Genomic DNA, 21,901 nt, shown 5'->3' with positions numbered 1-21,901 from the left:
AGAGTCCTGCGGTGAAGTTTCCTGTTTTAAAGTTGTTCAGGACTGGATATGGGGAGGGGATCTAGGGAGGTCGGGGTAAAGCCTTGGGACCCTCGGGGTAGAGGGTGGGTCTGAGGTCTCAGATCTTGGCTCCAGCACAGGCAGGGGAGGGGGTTGGGAGCTGCGTGGGTGGCAGCGGCCTGCACTTGAGAAGAGGGGGAGGGAGGAGGGGACATAAGGTGGAGGTTGTGGAACTGGATCTGGAGAGGCTGCAATGGGATTGGGAGCGATAGGGGTTGGGCTGTGGTCAGAAGGGTCAAAGGAAGAAGAAAAATCGGAACAGGGATCAGGAGACATTGTTTTAGGAGGATATGGCCCAGAGGGGGCTAAGAGTATTTGAGAAGTAGAACAAGATTCACAGAGGGAGGGTCGAGAGCAAAGAGCAAAGAAAGCCTGAACTTAAGGGATTTCTAGCCACTTGCCATTTAGGCAGCAGAAGTTACAGAGGTCCCATAGAGTATTATAATCAAGAGTTCTGTTTTCTGGCCATTGGGACCTATTATCAAGTCTGTATTGGGGCCAGACAGTGTTAGAATAGTAAATAAGTGTTTTTGGTCTTATCTCCCCTTGGAAGCTCAAGTCTTTTAGGTTTCAGAGAAGGCATCTTAGAGGAGTAGATTTTGAGGCCTGGGATTGAGAATTTCCCATTGTGGCCAAATAGAGACGTTAGACAAGGGTGAGAGAAAGTGAGGAGAAAAGTCCAAGAGAAAAGGCATCCCCGGTCTCAGGGCTTTCTCAGAGAGTAATAATAGTCTGCTTTGAAATGGGCATCCCCTATTTCAAAGTCAGATGGGGCACAAGTCTGAGGGCCCAAGGGCCACTGGGACATGGGGATCTTCCTGCCTAGCGCTAGGACTTGGAAACTAGGTGAAAGAGAGAGAGAAAGAGAGAGAGAGAGAGAGAGAGAGGATCCGAGGGAATGGGATTTCTCTCATCCTTGTAATCAATGGATAAAATGTGGGCCAGTGTGTGGATGTCAGTCCAGTAAGGCAATTGGAGAGTCCCATCCCCGAGCTTGCTTCAGTTTCTCAGCAAGATCCAAGGGAAGGGACCACTGGAAGTGGGCTCCGTGAGAGGAGCCCACCCAGTTGCGGTGGATCTTCTCTCCCAGGTTTCAGCACCAGAATGTAAGGTGAGTGCAGAGAAAAAGAGAGCAAGCCGGGCAGTCAGGCAAGAAAAGGGAAATTTATTAGAGGGAAAAGAGAAGATGTCTGGCCCTTAAGGAGAACCAGTGTCCTCCCTTTCTGACAGGGTCTTTCTTATACCCCACCAATGAAAAATTCTCTGAAGGAATAGTTAATTTTTATCCTGTAGTTGAGTCCTGTGGTCACATAGCCGGAGGTCTGAAATCTGGTGGTCTCGCAGCTTTGAGAAGATAGGGTACCAGTGAGAAAACAGAATGTCATTTGGACAATTTGGTCAGTCTCAAGGATCACTGTGATTTTATTCTTTGTTTGCTAGGTGAATATAATGAGCCATCTTAACAATGAGACCCCATGTAGGCCCTATCAAATCTGTTTGTGTACAGCCTCATACATCCCATTAAGATTATTAGGATCTGTCCCAGGAGCTATCCGTTCATGTATTGTTATTGGCAATGCCATAGTCATAGCCTCCAAGTCACCCTCCTGTCCAGCCCGCCAAACACCTTTCTGGAGGGGTGAAAGAACTGATGTCTGTCATAAGGAAGGAAGAGCTTGAGCTGCTCCAGTGGTTAAGACAGGAGGGGGAGGGAGAGGAGGCAGAGGAAATTCCGCCTTCTCTAAACAAAGATGCAGAAGGAACAGCAGCTTTAAGAGCCTCCTGCATTTTTTGCTCTATCCCTTGGGGCTGTGCATAGTCAAGTCCTCCCTTTGATGGGGTTTCACATGCATGTTCACTCCCTTCTGAGCTTTCCCAGGTCTGAAGAGGTTCTAAAACAGATTTTATCAGTGCCCAAGTTGACCCGAGAGATACAGGCAGAGAAGTTTCTCTAATTCACTACCTACCTTCTCCCATGTTCCTAAAGTACCAAGAGAAGGGAACCACGAGCAACGTTTCTCAACGGCTTGTAAAAGCTCCAATAGCTGGCCCTCACTTATATTTGTTGCCCTCGCTTTTAAAAGCTGCCTTAAGAGGCATATATATGGCCGGTATTGTTCCGAGCTTTCTGAATTTCCCTTGCTTAACTCCGGTTTCAATGCCTGAGAGAGTGTTTCTTACCGCAAAGGGGGATTTTCAGAGGCCTCACTGCACTCTTCCTCAGGACCCTGTGCCAATATTTCAACTTTAGCTTCACTCTCCCGGCGATCCTTCACTCTCAAGCCCCACTTTGGGCACCACTTGCTGCGACCAGCACAGCAGGTAGGGATGGAAAGTGGTTAATGCACAGTTTGGGAAAAAGGAACTAAAGACAGAATTAAAGTTTTAAAAATGGGACCGGGGGACTCAAGACTTCTTGGATCAAGAGCCCTGTTCCTTGGAGCCACATCACTTTTATTTAGTGTCTCAGCACGCGGAAAGTATCTGTTGTGCTATGATAAAATCAGCCTCCTGTGTCCCTGGTCACGTCTCCCATTTTATTGATTACTTGGAGCTATCTTTGTTATTTTCTTGTACAAGGAGTATCACCCAGCTGGAGGTCATAGACCCGCATACACTTTGGGAAAACATCGTGGTGTGTGAACAAGCAGTTCTGAACTTGTGCTGACCTGCCGTTCCAAGGTCCACACTATGCTTTTCCTTAGCTTAGCAGGGCATGATGATCCCAACTAATCAACCCGGTGTACTTTTGTTAAGATTATACTGTATTGCTATATTTTGCCTTTATTCTTTTCCCATGGTGTTTTTCTCACGGCTTAGCCAGAGCAACAGGCGGCTGATTATTAACCCTTGCAGAAAGACAAGCATTTTTCCCCTCCTTGGTGAGAATGTGACCAGCTTCCTAGTACACTTTCTTATCTATTCTTATATTTAGCAATGATAAGAATAATAAAATCTGCTCAGCTCCCCCTCACCCCACACTTTACAGAGCAGTTGCACACACTGCACCTCATTTATTATACCTCATTTTGTTGAGTAGGTATTATCTTTGTTACATCCATATTACAGTGGCTGCAGTTGATGATGTTGAGACTCAAAGAAATGAAAGGCTTTGTGCACAGTTACACAGCTCAGTGAAAGTGAGGAAGCCGATCCTTCTGATTCCAAATCCCATTCTTCTCCCGTGGGTGGAAGTAATACAAGCAGCCCCAACCCATAAGGATTGAGAAAGTGGATGATCATAAACTGGAATGCACAGGGCAATGTGTGTGTGCGTGTGTGTGTGTGTGTTTTCACCAGAAGACAGTGTTTATCAAGGGATGAAAGGCAATTGCCTTAGTGCAATTAGTGATGTTTCTGCAGCCCTGTGGGTTGCTACCCACAGCCAAGCAACTAGTACCAAACCTGATGGCCTGCTGGTTGACTCTCAAGTTCTCCACCACAATGTCTGACCCACCTGAGGCTTACTCTCACTGTCCCGAGATCTCAGTGGCAGCAAGGCGCACACTCTTGATCACGTGGGACAGAAAAAGATAGCCATTTCCTACCTATATCCTTATTAAGAGATGAACACCCTCTACAGTCTTCCAGAGCTGGGGTGGGGTTGGGCGTAGATATGGAGAAGGAGCTCAGCTGGCACAGCCAGTCCAGACTTCACTTCTCTGCCTCAGGAGAGAAACAACAGCACAGCAGCTGGCTTTGCATCCACCATTTGGTGTCCAAAAGCCACAAACATGATTTTTGGCTGCTGATTCCTCTTTACAATAAAGCAGTACACAATGGCAGTACAGTGGAATGGGAAAGTTACCTGGAGTGGTAAAAACGATGCATCCCACCAGTTCTCCCATGGCTTTCTCATCTCCACTTTGGTGCCAACTGCACTTATGGAACTGTGTCCAGCCTGCACGTGGAAGCACAGAAGCTGATGTGGATAGACTGTGGGCTACGTTGACAAAAACTCTAGCACAGCAGTCTAATTGGGGCCCTGCCCTAGGTACAGCTTCTTTCACTCTCTGGCATGTCCACTTCTGGCAATTTTCTTAAAACTGATAATTCAGAGGCATTTTTTTTGGCCTCAGAATGAGAAGAGAAGGTTCTGATTGGAAGCCTGGCTGAAGAATTTTTGGCATCATGGTTTTCCTAGTGCTTGGGACCTGGCGCGAGGATCTGGCCTGGACAACCTCACTCCCAGCTGCTGGAGTTCTGTACCTTGCCCTGTGAGATTCTTCCAAGAGGTGGCAGTGGGCTTTGAGGGTATCATCCACGTGGTGAGGAGAAGGAGGCAGTATAAGCTAGATGACCAGGGCCCTGTGTTGAGCTCCTCTGCTGTTGATGATCTTCCGAATTTTTCACACATTGTATTTCTTAGCTATAGGAAGCACAAGCTGGGATCACGATGGCCAGGAGAACTATCAATAACCTCAGATAGGCAGATGACATCACCCTTATGGCAGAAAGCGAAGAGGCGCTAAAGAGCCTCTTGATGAAAGTGAAAGAAGAGAGTGAAAAAGCTGGCTTAAAACTCGACATTCAAAAAACTAAGACCATGGCATCCGGTCCCATCACTTCATGGCAAACAGATGGGGAAACAATGGAAACAGTGAGAGACTTTATTATTTGGGGCTCCAACATCACTGCAGATGGTGACTGCAGCCATGAAATTAAAAGACACTTGCTCCTTGGAAGAAAAGCCATGACCAACCCAGACAGTATATTTATAAAAGTAGAGACATTATTTTGTTGACAAAGGTCCGTCTTATCAAAGCTATAGTTTTTCCAGTGGACATGTATGTATGCGAGAGTTGGATCATAAAGAAAGCTGAGCACCACAAAACTGATGATTTTGAACCGTGGTGTTGGAGAAGACTCTTGAGAGTCCCTTGGACTGCAAGGAGATCAAACCAGTCAATCGAAAAGGAAATCAACCATGAATGTTCACTGGAAAGACTGATGCTGAAGCTGATGCGCCAATAGTTTGGCCACTGGATGTGAAGGACTTACTCATTGGAGAAGACCCTGATTCCGGGAAAGATTGAAGGCAGGAAGAGAAGGGCATGGCAGAGGAAGAGATGGTTGGATGGTATCACTGACTTGAAGGACATATGGCAGCTGGTGATGGACAGGGAAGCCTGGCATGCTGCAGTCCATGGGGTTGCAAAAAGTTGGACATGACTGAGTGACTGAACTAACTGATTTCTTAGCTGTAGATCCGAAGCTTCATACCAAAGGTCAGCATGCCTCAGCCCATGACTGAGGTTTTCTCAGGGACTCAGTCTGATTTTAGGGAGCTAGAGGGAGGAAAGGGGGTGCAGGTGATCCCTTGGGGGTTCTGAGGAAAACTTCACTGTGTTGGGAGCTCGGGGTCACAGGGTAAGATTGGCCAGCCTTCCCTCATCACTCTCCTTTTTCCTCCCAGATAACTATCTTTTGCATTGCATGATGATCTCCCATTCCCTGATCTGACATATGGGTCGTTTGTTCTCCTTCAGCACTACTTGCACAACACACTCTGTCTTCTTTTAGGGGGTGGGATTCTTGAGATGAATATTTGAAGAGAACAGCAGATATACCTGCTTTCTGCTCACAGCTGCATTCCTAGAGGGTCATGCCAGAGGGGAGGGCAGCCTCAGAGCAGGGAGAGGAAGGAGGCAGGGAAAAGTGAACGTAAGGAGCTGAGAAACAGGCTACCATGTTTCTGGCCTTTGAAGCTATCCAGGCTGGGTATCAGGATCTGGATTTTTCTGTGCCCCAGGGTTCCAGGGAGGGTGTAAGTGCCATCCCCTCATGGTAATGGCTGCTCCATTCCATGGTAATGGAAAAGTTTCTCCCACCCTAAGCTTTCCCACCTTGACATTTTTGTGGATGATGATGATGATGATATGTGTGTGTGTGTGTGTAAGACAGAGAGAGAGAATGTTTGTGTGCATAAAGGTGTTTGTGTGTGTGAAGGACATATGCCTGTGTGTGTGACAGAAGATGAGATGGTTGGATGGCATCATCGACTCACAGGACGTGAGTTTGAGCAAACTCCGGGAGACAGTGAAGGACTTGGAAGTGCTGAAGTCCATGGGGTTGCAAAGTGTCAGACACGACTGAGCGACTGAAACAGCAACAGTGTGTCTGCTTGTGTGTGTTTGCGAGATAAAAAGAGAGACACACAGAGAGAGAAAGAGGCACACACACACACACTCACGTGCATGCTAAGTCACTTCAGTTGTGTCTGACTCTGGGACCTTATAAACTGTAGCCTGCCAGACTCCTCTGTCCATGGGGATTCTCCAGGCAAACATACTGGAGTGGGTTGCCATGCCCTCCTCCAGGGGATCTTCCCCACCCACACAGAAACTGAAAACCTGTTGGATCATTAGCTTCACATCTATGTACTCTAGGCCTGGGGAGACTGAAGAACCAGACTTAGAAATGCATCTTTAACCTTTCTTCTTTCTCAAAATTTGGGTATATGGTATATATAACTTGATTCTGCTTCGTGTGTGTGTGTGTGTGTGTGTGTGTGTGTGTGTGTGTTCATGTGCCCACATATGTGTGTGTTTGTCTTACTGAGTATACTTTCTTTTGTGCTAGTTGCTAGGTATCTGCACATGTGTACATTTCTGGGTGTCATATCCCCCTGACCAGAGATTTTCTCTCTCCTTGTGTGGATATATACATGCAAGGGAGGGAGATTGGGACTACAAGTTGCCTATGTATTTTTAGATAAACTTGTGGGCATTGAAGTGTATGTGGTGTGCTTCTGGACTGTACATATGGTGAGTGGGCCATGTGTACCAGTGTGTACACATGGGTGTGTGTTTGCCTGCCTGGGAATGTAAGCGCACTCTCAGAAGTGATGATTGGGTTGACATCCCATCGAGGAGAGTGTGGACACGTGTGAGGCCGCTGGCTGTGTGTATGGGGGTATGTGTGTGCACTTTTCAGGTGTGGTTGATGTTCTTATCTATGAGTTGGGAGGCAATGTGGAGTTGTCACCTGCTGGAGGGAAGAAATATTTACTTGATCAATTTTGGGGCCCAGAGCATGCCTATCAGAACCTGGTCAATGAGCAGAGAATGTGACCTGGGTCTGCTGAAACAGGAAAAGATAGCAGAAAGATCAGGAGGCCCAGAGGAACATATAAAATAGGAGTAGTCAGAGAGGCTACCAGTACTAGGAGCACAGAGCAAACGTGTCAGGAGCAAACTTGAGGGTACTAGAACAGCCCATGGTATGCTGGCTTCTGTGAGCTGCCTCGGGGAATGAGGTGAGAGGGACAGCCCAGGCGAAATATCAGACATGGGCAGTGGACAACAGGAAGATGTTCTGAAGCCAAGGTACAGAGGAGCATGGTGGGAGAGTAGGCCCTAACAGAGAGCAGAAAATGAAACAGTTTCTGAGGATAAGGAGAACAATCCAACCTCTCCCCGCCCCCGCCTCCCCCCGTCCACCCCCAAAAGGCTGGGCTCTTCTGCCACCTTCCACTTACCTCAACCTGAGGGTCAAACCTTCATGGACTAGCCTAAGCCAAGCCCTGGAGTTTGTGTGACCGAGAGGTTCGCTAGCCAATGGTGATATGTGTATCAACTTTGATGATCAGCCTTGGGACAAAGAGCAGTTCTATCTATCTAATGTTTGTAGGGTCTTATTTTGCTTATTGTTTTGTCTTTCCTTTTGCTCCTTAGTACAAGGCAAGGCAAAAGGAGGCAAATAATAACTTTGTCCCATATGACCTGAGAAGCGAGGTGATTCCTCTGCAACAAGGGTGGGGAGACCAGAGTTCAGAAACAGCCAGCTCCTCTGAACTGCCCTGGGTGCACAGTGAGCGGCAGCTGTGATCAATGTCCTCCCTCGAACTAGGCACTTCCTCTTCAGCAATGCTGAATATGTATATTCATGAGAATACAAGTCGTGTGTGTGTGTGTGTGTGTATGTGTGTGTGTGTGCATGCGCGCACACACACACACTGAAAACTGCCCAGATGAGGGTTTTAGAGCTTGCAACTGCCTGGTGCATTGTTTTAGAGACTGGAGGCTTGTTTGCAGATAACCTTGCTTGATTGGCAAGGAAGAGGTGAGGGAGACTGGTATTCTGAGAGGGGCAGTGTGGGTTTGGCAGAGCTGGTTCAGAGTCCACATTCACGTGCAGGGCTGGGGCTCAGGACATCCCCACTCAGAATACAGCTTGGCCCTGGCACCTGGGTCCTGGCAACTGTGTGAACTGCTTGAGGAAAATCTCAAGGATCATTATTGAGGATCATCATCTTACTGGGAGGCTACTATGAAGCTCTCCCAGTGAACTTCAAGATTGCTCATTGGAGACTATAGTGAACATATAGGTCTTGATAGCATCTTGCATCACCCTTTCAAACTCCCAATACAACAACTGTGGGAATCTTTGCCATCGTGGCTGATGAGGTCACTAGTGATAATAGTGGGGGCTCTGAGTCACAGGAGTTGTTTGTATCGATACACAGAGAACTTCATGTTTATAAATAAAACTTCATGTTTATAAATATGTGTGTGTGTATGTGTGTGTGTGTGTAGCATTAATAATGTATACCTATATATAGCTGTTACTATAATTTTTATCATATTCGCTCTCATTATCAGCTTCCTAACTAATGCACTGAAAGGATACTCACAAATGTTAGCACAGGCAATGTCTGGATGGTAGGATTAAGGCTAAATATTTCCCCAAAGCTTCATAATTTTACGGCTTGTGGAAATGTGTGCCATGAGCATAAAGCTTTCCCACAATCATAAAATGCAAAAGGCTACAAAGTAAGTTTGATCCTTCCTTGACCATCAAGGCCCATCAGAAGTCTTGCCCACTGTGTTGTCTTCATTTTGAACTCCTGTGCTGCTTCTTGTGCACACTACGCTCCTGACACTTCCACGAGCAATCAAATCATTTGATTTTTTTCTTCTTTTTACTTGCAGCTTGTTATTTAATCTTTCTCATGACAAGAACTGTATTTGTATTAATAATTCTTTTGCAGTAGAAACCACTGATTGAATGCCTCAGATGGGCCAGGCACTGTGCCGGAGCAGAAAGGATGAAACCATAGCCGTGGACATTTGTTGCTTTGTCAAAGTGTGTTAATGACTTTCAGTAAGTACGTAATTTGCCCGAACGTGTTTAGAAAGTTCTATAGCATATATTGACAGTCTCTTTGATGTTTAAAATAAGTGGGAGGGTGTGGAGAAAAGGGAACCCTCTTACACTGTTGGTGGGAATGCAAACTAGTACAGCCGCTATGGAAAACAGTGTGGAGATTTCTTAAAAAACTGGAAATAGAACTGCCATATGACCCAGCAATCCCACTTCTGGGCATACACACTGAGGAAACCAGATCTGAAAGAGACACGTGCACGCCAATGTTCATCGCAGCACTGTTTATAATAGCCAGGACATGGAAGCAACCTAGATGCCCATCAGCAGATGAATGGATAAGGAAGCTGTGGTACATATACACTATGGAATATTACTCAGCTGTTAAAAAGAATTCATTTGAACCAGTTCTAATGAGATGGATGAAGCTGGAGCCCATTATACAGAGTGAAGTAAGCCAGAAAGATAAAGAACATTACAGCATACTAACACATATATATGGAATTTAGAAAGATGGTAACGACAACCCTATATGCAAAACAGAAAAAGAGACACAGAAGTACAGAACAGACTTTTGAACTCTGTGGGAGAAGGTGAGGGTGGGATGTTCTGAAAGAACAGCAGGTATATTATCTATGGTGAAACAGATCACCAGCCCAGGTGGGATGCATGAGACAAGTGCTCGGGCCTGGTGCACTGGGAAGACCCAGAGGAATCGGGTGGAGAGGGAGGTGGGAGGGGGGATCGGGATGGGGAATACGTGTAAATCTATGGCTGATTCATATCAATGTATGACTAAAACCCACTGAAAAAAAATAAATAAATAAAGGGAAAAAAATAAATTAAAAAAAAAATAAGTGGGGTTTGGTTTTTTGTGTGTCTTGGCCATTTTCCTTCTTTCTATTAATTCATTTTCCTTGTGTTATACAAATGTATTGATCCGAGAGTTACTGACTTGGGAAAAGACAAATACTCGCCCTGCCTCACAGACAGTTTGAGAAGCAGCAGTCTGGGGACTTTGTGAAGATCAGCTGATTTATTTTCCACAACATGTCTATGAAGCAGGAGGCATTAGGCCTGGTATGGTGGTGTACATGGAGGTGGACACAAGTTAGATGACTTCAGCTAGGTCCCCAAGCTATCGTCTTAGACACCATGGGTTTGGGACCAGCATGTTCTCACTCAACTTGCATAGATTATCTCAACTGCTGCTGCTCCATTGGTGCCTGGCAGTTGTTTATCTTATCCGGACTTCAGAAGTACTGATTACACAATCCTGGCAGCTACCCTCCACCTCAGAGCATCTTATGGACAATGCTGCTTCAGGGCCAGCTCCACGTCACCCTTTATTACAGTCGCTGCAGCAGGCCTGGGATCATCTTGGAGGAGCTAGCCTCTGCAAAGTGGGACATAGTTTCAAGCATGCAAAGTAAAGCACTGTTTGAAGGGAAAACAGAGTAGAAGGATACTAAATGTCCATTTGCAGAGGAGTGGGCACCTAAAGGCCTTGATCACCTTTTCTGGGTCAGGGCTACTGGAGAGGGTAGAAAGTGGGTCTGTGTCTTAGTGGAGTACCTCTATAAAATAAGCCTCCCTCCACATCTGTGTCCCCTGTGGCCCCAGTGCCCTCTCTTCTCCCTTTGTTCCTTTCTTCTCATGGAATCTGAGCTCATTCTCACTGGCTCAGATTAGTCATAAGAGTATTCTCTTCCTGGGATAGGCCTGGACCCTGTGACCTGAGACCCAGTCCTGTGAAAGCTTTATCTAGCCTCAGGTTTACCCTGCAGATGGGGCTCCGCCGCACAGAGAAGCTCATTCCCTGGGGTCATATCATATGGGCTCTTTTGCCAGATGGATTTTGTAGGCAGTGGACATCAGAATGAAGCTGACTAGAGGAAGCCCCATGGAGAACAAAGAGACCGTGAGCCTGCACACGTGTGTGTTCGTGTTGCATCCGTGTGTGTGTGTGTGCGTGTGTGTGTCTACTTGTCCAAGAGTCTAAAGTATAGGGTCCCAAATGGCACAGTGGACAGAGTATGATCAGAGTTGTTAATGTCCCCAGGAAGTTACTGTCCTGGCTTGGACTGGCCACAGCCTTCAGGGAGTAAGGATGCACTACGAGTGAAGGAGAGGGCAGCTCTGAGGTTCTGGGATGTCTGTTCCACTTAAAACTGGACCAGCCTTCAGAGGAGGGGTCTGTTTTAAGCAAGTCAAGATCACAGGGGTTCTGCCACTCAGCCTCAGACTTGGAACAGAGCTCCATTGCTGAAGTAGCAGTGTCATACAAGAAACTAAGGCTGGCTGATGCTCTGATATGTGGTTACTGTGTGGTCATTTGAAGCTGCGGTGGCTCACTGGGGAGGCTTGTTACCAGTGTAAGGGGCAGCAAGAGTAACTCCACACTGAGACTTGTCAGTAGGTCTGAACCTATGGTTATAAGACTGTCTTGAGAGTCAGACTGTTTGGGCTCAAAACTTTACTCTTCCCATCATTTGCTAACTGCTCTTGGCCAGTCCACCTGACCAACGTACATAGCACATCTCTAACTTGTAAAATGGGGATCACGATATAACCTCCATTAGTGAATTGTTTGGAGTATTAGAAATTATCGAGGTGCTCCGAAGTGCATCTGGCACATAATAGATGCTCAACACACATGGAGGTTCAACAAATTGGCAGGTACCTGACCTGAGCTAGAGGAGTTCAGGCAGGCCAAAAAGCCTCGCTGACCTCTACCTGACCCAGTAACAATATCATTCCCAACTCCTTGTGCATGTTCTAGCCCTCCTCTTTAGGCAAGGGCCATGTAATCCCCTTCCTGTTCCAAGTTACTGCTCCAACAATCCTCTCTGCCTTCCCTGTGCTGTTGATTTCACTCCTCTCTGCAATGCTACTTCTTCCATCTGAAGGAAATCTTCTCATGACTCTCTCTTACTCCACCAGATGCTGCCCAATTTCTTTGCTCCCCTTTGCAGCAAAACTCCTTTCAAGACTTGTCTATACTCACTGACTCCCCCACCTTCCATTCTCTCAAGCCTGCCCAAAGCAGGTTTTATCATCCACTCCTCCCTGAAGCTGCCCTCATCAAGGTTACTAGGGACTTCTGAATTGCTAATTTCAGTGGTCAATTTTCCTCTTATTTCACCTGGCATCAGCATTTTGAGCATAGTTGACCACCGGCTCTCCCTCGATACACTTTGCTTCACATGGCTCCTGGGACTCTACACTCTTAGTGTGTAGTGCAGCTGGCCACTTCTCACTCAGACTCCTCAGCTGGTGCCTCCTTGCCTCCTCTTCTCCCTGATCCCTTTATGCCACAGATCTCTGTCCATGATCTTCTTCTCTTCTGTACATACTCTCACCCCTTAGCCAACCTCAAACAGTCTCATGGCTTTCTAATACGATATATACAGCTTATGCACGACCTTTCAGACACACTCCTGACTTCTGTGAACTGAATTCTGTGCAACTTCCTACTCAACCCATATGAGTGTCAAACAGACATCTTAATTCAATATGTCCAGAACTGAATTCTTGGTATCCTCCCTCTCCTATAAAGCCTGTTCCAACTAGAGCATCCCTTGTATCAGTTGGCTGCCACACCATTCTACTAGCTGCCTGGGCAAAAACTCTCGAGTCAGCCTCAACTCCTCTCTGACACTCTACATCTAAACCATCAGGAGTTCTGTTAGATCGGTCTCATAATGTACCCAGAAAGTGAATGGTTATCATGTCTACTGTTACCAGGATGATCCAAACCACCACCATCATCTCCAGTCTGACTTATAGCAATAGCTTCCTACCTGGTCTTCCTGCTCCCACTCTTGCCTGTTTTCTCTCTATCTTCAACATAGTAAGTAACCAAACTGATCCTTTCAGAAGGTGATTCAGACTGTGGTACTCCTCTGCTCAATCCCTTACTGCCTCCCTCCTTCTGTCCCCTTCACATTTCACTGCAAACAAGAGCCTAGTTCCTTACAATGGCCTACTAGGCCTTACATAATATGGGATTTGGTTCATCTCTCTGACCTTATCTCCAATTCTTGTCCTTTATGCTCACTCCACACCAACCACACTGGCCTCTCCATCCTTCCCCAAATATGCTAGGCGCTCCCAGGACCTGTGCCAACTGGTCCTTCTGCTTGAACAATACTTCCTTTATGTATCAGCAAGGCAAACCCCCTCGCCTTCTTCATTTCTTTGGTCAAATGTCACCCCACCAATGAGGACCACCCTGCTCACCCACTGGTATTGAACTGAATCCGCCCTTCCTTTCCTGGCATGTCCCCTTTGCTTTACCCTGTTCTGATCAGCTTACCACTACTCCTGCCCCCACCAACCACAGAACTTACCACCATCGATGTCCAGTATAATCTGTAATTTTGAAGGTTTACGTTCTATTTTCTGTTTTTGTGCAAGAGAGCTCATGATTTGTTCGTATATGTTTCTCAGGCGACTGGCACAAGTGGACCTTTGTAAATATATGTAGAGTGAGTGAATAGATGAATTGTTAGATAATCACAACGTCCAAAATAACGTAAACCCAGCTATTTTTGAGAATTCACAGGTTGAGAATGAATCAGAATGATCATCGAATAAACTTTGATCAGAGTTACGGGAGGGGTTTCAGGCACTTCTCATGTGTTGCCCATTTTGAGATAACATTTGCAGGGCTTCCCTGGTGGCTCAGACAGTAAAGAATCTGCCTGAAATACAAGAGACTCCAGTTCAATCCCTGGGTCGGAAAGATGCCTTGGAGAAGGCAGTGGCAACCCACTCCAGTATTCTTGCCTGGAGAATTCCATGGACAGAGGAGCCTGCTGGTCTACAGTCCATGGGGTCCCAAAGAGTTGGACATGACTGAACAACTAACACACTATGTTACAGGTCCTATAACACATTGGCACAGGAACTGAGGCACGAGCTGACCAGTCAAGAAGCGGGCCTGATTTTCACCAGCTATTGGTGGACTCTACCTTCTCCCCCAAGTCACCTTATGTGAGCTTTATGCCTATTGGGTGATGAGCAGTACAAGCCCAGAGTCCACTTTTCCTCCCCAAACCTGTTACCAAACCCTGGATTGCTCCAGAGTTATTCTTATAGTGTTACCTGAGCTGAGACTCTCTTTTGTGCAAGTGTCCTCACACAGATTTTCAAAGAAATTCCATTAGCTCTTTGAAGTTTACCCGTTTCATGACCTGCAAGGCCTAGAGTAACCTGTGAACCAGTCTCAGTACATCCTCATACAAATCATCTTTCTCCACTGCCTCCCTGATTCCAAAATCATTTCCTTCAGAAAGCTGGATTTCTATTCTGCCAAATGAAGGAGACAAGAGGGATCCTGACTGCTTCCCATCTCACGAGGGTGAATGTGAGCCCTGGCAGAATCTGCACCTGTCTTTCACCATGACCGTGGTCTGCTGTGCACCTGACTGATGAGGCCAGGACCACAATACTGGGCCCGAGGAGAATGTCCTTCAAAGACAGCCTGTTTTTGTTTGTTTGTTTGTTTGTCTGTTTTTGCACGGGCAGGTACTCACTGCTTGCTGTGTCTACTCCGGGCACTCTATTCTGCTCAAGTTAAGAAGTCCTCCTGGTCTATTTTCCCTTTCAGGTTGGAAACAGCATCAGTGAGCAATGTTGCAGGCCAAGAAAGGATGCTGCTTGGTTGGTCCACTGTGTGACAGCCAGGACCTAGGATTCGAGGATTTATGGAGTGTTCAGTGTGGCGAAGTTTATGAGCAATGCGTTGTGCCAGGGAAGACACAATTGTTTTGGATGAAAATACTCATTCTACACATAGCAATGCCTCAAAGATACCTGGCAGTTGGGGCCACGACAAATGAGAATAAATGGGCACTCACAGCTACTCCCCAAATGGCTTCTTATACTTACTTTCCTGCGCCTCCTCACTCTACTCCAGCAGGCTCCTTCTCACTTTTACCCTGGGTTGTGGTGAAGTCTGAAGACAAAAGACTTCCCCAAGGCTGGGTGGAGCCCCAGGTGTCCTGGTGATGATGCAGCCTGTCTGCCATTTTCATGTAACAGTCTGGGCTTTAGACTTGGTCCATGCTGGGTCATTTGCCGGGCAGTCACTGACCAACCAGGTTTCCCTAGCAACTTGCTTCTGGTAACTGGTCCCAAGTTTCTTCCTCCATACACTTGTCCTAGTGGCACCTACCTTGCCAGACTGTTGCAAAAGTTAGAGACAATGTATGAAAACAGCAATCAGAGTTCCTGGCACAATTTAGGCACTCAGGAAATGGCAGCTGCCCCTCTTGCCATGCATGGGGGACTTTGGGGCTCTTTACCCGAGAGTTCCCTAAACAGCTAGATTTTCCTAGGACCCAGAAATTCAATCCACTTCAGACGCATCTTGCCAGCTGAAAGTGCAGCTTCTCCACTCACTTTGTGGAGACTCCGTTGCGGTGGGGTAGGCTTAGGTTGCTGATTTATGAACACAAAGCAAGAGGCTCCCAGCCTGTGTCCTATCTGGATACTGCTCAAAGCTGAAAGAAGTCACAGAACTGAAACAATGAGTTTTCTCTTTTGCTCACCACCTTCCAGAGGCCCCTTTCCCTGCCTCTCCCTCAGCCCTGTCATTCATTTCACAGCCAACAGAAATCGTGCCCTTGTTCAGTGTTCACCTGAGCAAATGCAGATTAACTCTTTGCAGTACCAATGTAGTGTGTTGGGAATGGGGAGGGGTGGGAGACTCACTAAACTTCCAGGCCAAGGCGGGGACTGAGCCATGGGCCATTTGTTGCTCCCTTCCTGGGCTGGGGAAGGTCACCCATTCCTTGGTGCAGCCCCAGGGAGCCTCCTACCCAAGACCTTTCAGGATTCCAGCAATCATATCTCTTATAGTACAGCTTGTGGCGTACTCCCACTCTTTTCTCCCTTTATCCTGGGCACTGCTGATTCCCTGACTGAATTCAACTTCTTGGCCCATACTTGCAAATAGTCATTTTAGACAACTCGGTGATTATTCCCACCAGGGCCAAAGAAAACCTGGACTCAGACAGGTTTTGGAAGGACACTATTTCTTTCCCTGAGTGAGCTGGCACTTCCTGCAAAATAGGGATGCTGCTGGTGTCACTGACCTGACAGAAATAATGTGTGGCAAGCCCCCAGTACAAAGGAGATGCTCAACAAATCTTTGCCCTGCAGGTTTTCCCACTTACTAGTTGACTAACCTGGAGCTGACTGACTTCTGTGGGTCCCTTCCTGTAAAAGAGGAAAGGTTTACGTCAGCCTTGCTGCCCAAAACATTTGAGGCTACAGTTGGGGTTACTGAGGACTGTCCCACTGAGTTCACATGTTTCTTTTGATGACAGTGACTTTGTGAGTACATTGCCAGGCCGAGAAAGACAGCAGGGTGACCTATAGGGAAACACTCTGGATTTGCTGGGAGTGGACAGGGGGTCTTGTCTAGCATCTGTCACTTGCTACCTCTGTGGTTCTAGACCGGAAAGTCATTCAGCAATCTGAACCTCAGATTTACACCTTGTCTACCTCTGGAGCCACTATGGACAAACATGGCCCCTCCAGGCCCCCAAACATGCCTTTTGATCTTCTGCAGCCCAAGAGGTTCCCACTATTTTCTCGTTTGCTAAATGAATTTGGAGCTGCTGAGGGGTCATGCTTCCTACTCTTGTCTTTGCCAGCAGGCTGATGTCTGTGGGTCCCTAGGCCTTTGCCAGAAAGTCATTTGCTAGCTTACCCTGGCCCCAGTGACTTTACCTTGCACACAGGTGGAAGCAGGGTAAGTCTGCCTGAGGCAAAGAAAGAAGATGTGCCCTGGCCACTCTTTTGTGTATGACAGCTGCTCCCTCTGAGACCCAGGAGGCTAGGTGAGGCACTCTTTCTTAGTGCTCCCTATTAGGGGACTTAGTTCTTACTGTGTTTAGCTCTCTGGGCAGTATGGTTGTCCTTGGGAGTGGCCAGACCTTCTTATGCATGTAGCTGATTTGAATATGAGGGATGACTGCCACCTCTCCAGATGTGCTGCAGGGCAAGGCAGAGGATTCAGAAGCCCCTGGTGATAGAATGGATGGGAACAGCATTGAACTCCTTAGCACAGGGAGGAAAGAAAGTGTGAAAGCTCCGGAGGTGGAAAGAAGCCTGATACCACAAGACTTCCTACACCATGGGCCACCATGCCAGGTAGCCCTCTGGACTTAATACACTGGTGAAGGAGAGAATCAAAGTGTTAACTCTGCCCTACTGCTCCCCTCCCCTGCCAACACACACAGGCACACACACACACACACACACACACACACACACACCCCTTTAAAACAACCTGTACACCTTAACAAGACAGCTCCTCAGAGAGGTACCAGTTTACCTTTCAGAGAGCCCACAGATTGACTCCTTTCTTTGGTTTTTAGAAGCTCTGCTTTTAAGAAGCCTTTTTCTTTTCATTATTCCAGGATTAGTGTTATTATTAACCATTTTTGGCCTCATTAAAATTAGTCACAACTCCTACCCTTTGGGAATCTAGCCCCTCCTCCTCTCTTCCCCATCTCATTCCTTTTTCTCCACTTTCCCCATGACATGACCCTAATAAGAATTTGTGCTCAGTTGCTCAGTCGTATCTGAGTCTTGGCGACCCCATGGACTGTAGCCTGCCAGGCTCCTCTGTCCATGGGATTTTCTAGGCAAGAATACTGGAGTGGGTAGCCATTCCCTTCTCCAGGGGATCTTCTCCACCCATGGACCGAACGAACCCAGGTCTCCTGCATTGCCAGCAGATTCTTTGTGGTCTGAGCCACTGGGGAAAGAATTTCTTTCTTCCCCAATGTTCATGCTGCCTTTAGTGCCTCAATATTTACTCCTTTCCTCATCTCCAATATTACTTTCAGACCTCAGGTTTTCACTAACCAAGAATTTTCTGACAGTCCCATCTTTTTAGTTTCTGTAGTACCATACAATGTCCTTTTGCCTACAACCACCCCTTTCCCCTCTGCCCTCCTCTCAAACTGATTTAAATGCATTTTCTATTTCCACAGCACCCTGTGATGTGTCCTCCCCTTTGCCATTACCCCTTCCCCCAAGTTGGGTTAAGTTTCAAAAAAATACCTAATACACAATCTTTTCATAGTATGCTCTAATGCCCCTTTCAGACTCCCCCAAGCTTATTTAAGCATCTCTTGGATTTTCATAGCACCTTATGATGTCCTCTTTCCTGTCCCATCGTCCAATAGAGGTCACATAAACTTTTATACATTTTCATGGTACCCAAGGCTCACTCCCTATTACAGTGTTTACCACACTGCCAGTTTACATATTTGTCTCTCTCACATAATCTAGAACATTCTTTACAACTGAGAGCTGTGCCTCATGAGTAACCCCAAAACCTACATTGGTGCCTCACCCATAACTCGTGGCCAATAAATGGACAAAGTGTCCTCATCACTAAGCTTTTATTTTTTTTCTATATTCTGCAGTAACTATACAAAATTGAGATGGTTGTCTGTATTCTTTACACAATAGGAGACACAGAGGTTTCAGAAAGGTAGGACATAAAATAATTCTCTCATTCTTCTCTCACAATTTACCGGTTATACCATCACTTTTAAAAGCAGCCTATTTTAATGATAGAAAATATGTGCCCGATCATAGAATATAATGGATAGGCTTCATTTTAAAACGTTAGCAAAACTGTTATACTAAATCTCAATGACAGAAAATAAAGGAAAATATCTTTTCTTCAATCATATTTTAAAACATATTGTGATCTTAATCAACACTGTATTAAACTGAATAAAACTTACAATGTTTAAAGGAAACGTTCTATTTCTCAAACAATTTGATGATCACAAGTACGAAATACAGTGGCCCCCTCCCCATTATATTCAACTCAGGACCCAAATGATCTACCTCTTGGGGAGTACCTTAGAAGCTCTTTCCAACCCCCCTCATGGGTGTGCTGCATATTTCCCTAAGGAGCAGAATAACCTCTCGCACCTGAATTGAGGATAGCCTCAACTTCTGCATCATCATCAGAATCCCAATCGTAATTACACGGCCAGTCCTTGGAGCATCGGTTACGCACCCTTGCCACAAAGTGCATGACTTTCAGCTTGCTTGATTCCACGTGTGCTCTAGGTCCCCAGAAGAACTCGTACTCCACGGGGCTGCTACGGGGCACCGGCTTATAAATCAGGTACCCTCTGCGCACAAACTCTTCTGTAACGACCTTCTTTGGATCTCCAAAGATGCTGTGCTGCTGGCCAGGCTGCATCCCCAACTTTCCTAGCACTTTCCAGACCAGGGCCTCCTTGGCGCTGTTGCCCATGATGAAGATGAGGGCTAATATAGACATCAGGAGGCTTTTCTTGGTGCCTTGAAAGTTGCTCCGGGCTACCGAGGGCTTCTGCGCTTGAGCAGTGCTCAAGGATTCCTCAGGAGTAGTGGAGGTCTCCTCTGGAGTGCTTGGGTCGTCCTCTGGGCAGCTCAGGTCGTCCTCCGGGGTGCTTGAGACCACAGAGGCGGCCATCGGGGTCTCAGAGGTTTCGGAGGCCTGAATCTTACGACTGTTGCGGTTCTCCTCTGCGGCCCTTGCGTTACGGCGACGCCGGCTCTTTCGTCCCCGTGGCATGTCTTCTACTAAGGGCACGGAGGCTATAGAAATCCTAGAGTAAGATGCCTGCAGAAAGCAGCTATCTCTACTTTAAAGGGGGCCCGCCGCTAAAGCCACCAACATCAGTAGAGTCTTTGTAACAAGCGAGACCTTCTCAGCAAACAAGCTAACACCCACGTAAGCCGACTTGCCGGAGTAACCGCCCCCAGCGCTCGCCCCAGCAGCAAAGCGCGAGAATGCAAAGCTGAATTGACTCCGCCTAACCTGCCACGCAATCTCCAAACTCGAAAAGGAAGTGGGCGGTTCGTTCAGGCAGACTTCCGCTGTCAGATAGAAGAACGGACAAGCCAAGGCAGGGGTGGGACTAAGGCAGAAAAGGTGGTTTGGGATTGGCGAGGGCTGGTGTATGCAACGAGAAATAAATATATTAGTCTTCCTTCATTTTTCAGTCTTGTACGAGATTGGTTGGCAGGGTGTATATGAGACAGTGTGGGAGGCGCATGAGTGTATTCTTGGAAGGAATCAGCTAGTCCCAGCCCTCCTTCCCTGTCTTGGAAAGTGTCTATAATTCCAGGTTCAGAGCCTTTAAAGTGTTATATATTCACAAGATTATTAAGCAGGGTACTGACAGAATCAGACTTGCATTTGTACAGCCACAAAGGAACAGACAATTGTCTGGCAGGAAGTATTTAGAATAAGAAGCAGGAGAGAATGAAAGTGAGCCGTAAGGCGGTTGCCATGGGGATGGAAAGACAGAAAGACGTTTTAAAGGTGATCATTGACAGGCTTTAGAGACTGATTGGATGAAAGTGGTGAATACGGAGTGGGTGGTGGAGTTCAGGGTGGCTCCAAGGTTTCTCTGCTCCCGTCTACCTGAATACCTGACTTATTTTTCTTCTTTCTTTCATTCTGTTATCCAAATACAATTCAAAGCATACTCTGAATTTTATCCATTTCAGGTCAGTGAAACAGTGGCTCACTGTTTCCTCTGTATGAATTGCCTTTTCTCTCATCTCTAACTACCTAAATTCTAACTGCTTGCTCAGAGGGCTCTTCCTCCATGAAGCTCCTCTTCATCTGTGCAAAAGAGGAATGAACCCGTTTTTGCTCTCTATAGCAAGCACTCTGTACCTTACTTATGTCTTTCTAAGGATATTATTTGGCACAAGTCACTTGACTTCTCTGAGCCTCCATTTCCTCACCTATAAATTGGGTTAATTAAAGTACCAGTGGTTTCATAGGGTTGTGGGAATTAAATGAGATAATAAACACAAAGCACTTATCACACAAAAAGCACAGCCTTTGTCTCTCTGGTGTTTCAAGCAGTGTGTGAGAGCAGAATTTAATAAACAAATGAACGTTGAAAGAATACATGACAAGGAAGATTTTGCCCATGTTTTCACCTGAACTTTTTAAAAGGAAATGAATATTTATAACTGGAAGATATTTGGCTGGAAGAGATTAAATGTTTGCTTGACAAGATTTCAGATTGTAATCGCAAAGCAGGAAGGGACCCTAACTCTCCCCCTGATATGCCCTAACCCTTGATAGAGTTGGTGGAATAGGATATGACTTCACCCAGTGAATAAGTTCATGACTGGGGAAGTGTGTCCCTTTAAGAAAGCAGAATTGCCAACTGCATCTCACCCAGCAAGGTCCTCTATACATGTGTAGAAAGGGAATGCCTGGTATTGAAGAACAAACATTGAACCCAGACATGGGAACGTAAGTTCTGGCCCAGCACCTGTCACTTACAAGCTTCATGAGTTTACCTAACATCTGTGTTCTGTGACTTGTCCTCTGAACAAGCAGGAAAGGTAATTGCTCTGGCTTTGGATGTGAGGCTTCTTCTCAGGTTCTCTGCAAATCCAAGAGCATATATGGGCGACCCTGAGTTAGAGCAGTTTCCTCTGAGTTTGGTTGTTTCTTCTTTGTATGTTTTTTATTCATTTGTTTTGTGTTTGCAATTTGTGAATCTGTGTGACCAGAGTATTACAAAACCACCCATATTGTTTCAAATAGCCTCTCCATTCTGATGTTCTTGTTGTTCAGTCACTCAGTCATGTCTAACTCTTTGCTACCCCATGGACTGCAGCACGCAAGGCTTCCCTGACCTTTACTAATTCCCAGAGTTTGCTCAAATTCATG

General features: G+C 46.4%; 1 protein-coding gene across 1 annotated transcript; it reads right to left on the bottom strand.

The window, feature by feature from the left end:
- Window positions 1-18,576: 18,576 nt before the first annotated feature.
- On the bottom strand, window positions 18,577-20,040 carry MAGEH1 (MAGE family member H1). The gene has a single exon (XM_043897355.1). It carries the CDS (start codon window positions 19,769-19,771, stop codon window positions 19,112-19,114), a length of 660 nt encoding a protein of 219 aa, XP_043753290.1. The 5' UTR covers window positions 19,772-20,040; the 3' UTR covers window positions 18,577-19,111.
- Between the last annotated feature and the right edge of the window lie 1,861 nt (window positions 20,041-21,901).

Source organism: Cervus elaphus, chromosome X (genome assembly GCF_910594005.1).
Source record: "Cervus elaphus chromosome X, mCerEla1.1, whole genome shotgun sequence".
NCBI lineage: Eukaryota > Metazoa > Chordata > Mammalia > Artiodactyla > Cervidae > Cervus > Cervus elaphus.
This window is presented reverse-complemented; position numbering and strand designations above follow the sequence as displayed.

Coding starts and splice junctions, on each gene's coding strand:
- MAGEH1 (XM_043897355.1), bottom strand. CDS start 19,771: ATGCCACGGGGACGAAAGAGCCGGCGTCGCCGTAACGCAAGGGCCGCA.